This window comes from Macadamia integrifolia, unplaced genomic scaffold (genome assembly GCF_013358625.1).
Source record: "Macadamia integrifolia cultivar HAES 741 unplaced genomic scaffold, SCU_Mint_v3 scaffold1695, whole genome shotgun sequence".
NCBI lineage: Eukaryota > Viridiplantae > Streptophyta > Magnoliopsida > Proteales > Proteaceae > Macadamia > Macadamia integrifolia.
Window position 1 is genome coordinate 85,562 of NW_024868314.1, and position 2,149 is coordinate 87,710.

The following is a 2,149-nucleotide window of genomic DNA, read 5'->3' on the forward strand; positions in this document are numbered from 1 at the left end:
TTCTATGTGGAGTTGAAAATAGATAGGAAGGCTATGGAACCATGAAGACATGGCTAGGCTTGGATAGGAAAGGTTGTTCAAAGAGTGAACTGGCAACTGTAGAATAAAAGACTCCTTTTCCATTTGGTGTCCTAATCTCCATTATTGGTATGCTGGAAAAGTTTCTCTGGAAGTTAATGGAGCAGAAACCAGAGGAATAAAACATTAACCAGTGTGGAAATGGGGTTGTTTTGATTTTGGCTTTTTAAAGTTAAAGAATCAAAAGCTTTAAGTTTGAGGATTTTTTTTATGGCATTACTATGTTTATTATATCAACTGAATGGGAAGATATTGCTTTTTAGTTTTCCCCTCAAGTTACACTGATAATTTATGATGCTTGTTCATGATTTAGATGCTGGATCTAGATACTTGCAAGTCTTTTTTAAGTGCTTGACTACGAATTTTGACCTACTAAATGTAAATTGTATGATTATTGTTACATATTTAGAGCATGATGAGTATGACAACCATACTGTGAAATGATACAATTTACAGATGTTTGACTAATGAAAACAGTTTCATGTTGCTTTAAGGTAGTATTGCTTCTCAAGTGCGGCCATATGGTTGATTGCAATTGATCACACAATTCAAGTTCATAACAAGAAGTAGTTACTTTGCAGGTTCATATTGGCATCGCAAAATTCAAACAGAACAAAATCATCTTATCCACAGTGACTTGCCACAATTCATTGTGGATTCTTATGAAGAATGTCGTGATCCACCATGTCTTTACATGCTTGACAAGTATGATTTTATTATTAGAATTATGGTTTTGAATTTTGATCCTGATTTTTAGAGTCTGAAAAAAATTGTTTCTGTTTTCCAGATTTGACAGTGGTGGTTCAGGAGCATGTATGAAAAGATATTCAGATCCATCCTTTTTTAAGAGGGTAATGGCGAGTTCTGTATCCACAGATGCTGATACCGTTCAAAGAGAACAGAAGGCTCATAAAAGTAAGGTATGTGTTCTCTTAATAAAGAGAAAAAACCCACAAAATTGGTTGAGGGTGTTCATTGGATTCATCTAGAAATAAAAAGTTAAAACCCACTTGATAATGTGGATTCCCAGTATTCCATTAATTGCCATATTTGGAATATTCTCCCCACACTTCCCATAACATGTAGGCAGGAAAAAACTGTGTACACTTGCATGGATGAATGGCAGCAAGTCTAGAGACACCCACTGCAGGATTGTAGAAAACCCACTCTGATACCATGTAAATATAGAGTAAAAGATGTTCAAACAGTACAGTGGATACTATACCTTTTTTATATACCCAAAGGTACGAGGCTAGGTGTTGAGGTTTCACCAAGGGTAAGCTGCATTTCTACACACTGGCCCATGACTACGCCATGTGGGACTATTCTCCCAACAGTACGTAGAGGCGTCAGTGTTTACCAAATGTGAATTGCAATAAAGGGTCCATATTGACTTATAAAAGAAGATGATTTCTTCATGTTTATCCCTCCACAATACATACTTTTGGTGGAAAAATTAAGCCATTATTTATTTTTGCTCCTGTATATAGAAGTTTCATTGTGGTAAACTATTAAATTGTATGGACAGAAAAGAGGATCAAGGCACAGGAATGGAGAAATCTCACATGTTGGGTCAATGCCCAGTCACAATGGAAGGTATGTCTTTCTATGTCTATGCGTGTTTTTGTGTGTGTGTGTGTGTGTGTGTGTGCTCTATGGAAAATATAAAATCGAGGTGAAATGTAAGTTTCGGTATGTATCAGTGCTTATCGGTATGTATCGATCTGTACGTATCGGTGAATATCGGTATGTACCGATACAGTGCGCTACGGTCATATAATGGCCAAGATGGGTAATTTTTCAGAAAAACACAATTTTTTGAGGGGTTTTTGTTCCAAAGTTGCTGCCAGCCATATTTCTCTCTAACTAAAGTGGAAATCAAGGTTGGGACCAAGGATTTTACATTTATGGGACAACTACAAACCTTGAATTCTTAGTGCAATGCCCTCAATTTAGTGTTTATGCATAATAAATGTTATCAATAGCTTTTTTTAACAAATTCTTTATGCAAAAGTGTTTAAAAAAATGTTTTATATCCATTTATGTGTATATCTTTAGCGTATCTTAGCGT

General features: G+C 35.6%; 1 protein-coding gene across 1 annotated transcript; it reads left to right on the forward strand.

The window, feature by feature from the left end:
* Positions 1 to 474: 474 nt before the first annotated feature.
* Positions 475 to 1,674, forward strand: LOC122064608 (protein SCAR3-like; the record flags this gene model as incomplete). Its single annotated transcript, XM_042628331.1, is given in 3 exon segments — positions 475 to 783; positions 866 to 998; positions 1,607 to 1,674. Coding segments are annotated over 3 exon segments (212 nt in total), but the record flags the coding sequence as incomplete, so codon positions are not given.
* Positions 1,675 to 2,149: the final 475 nt, after the last annotated feature.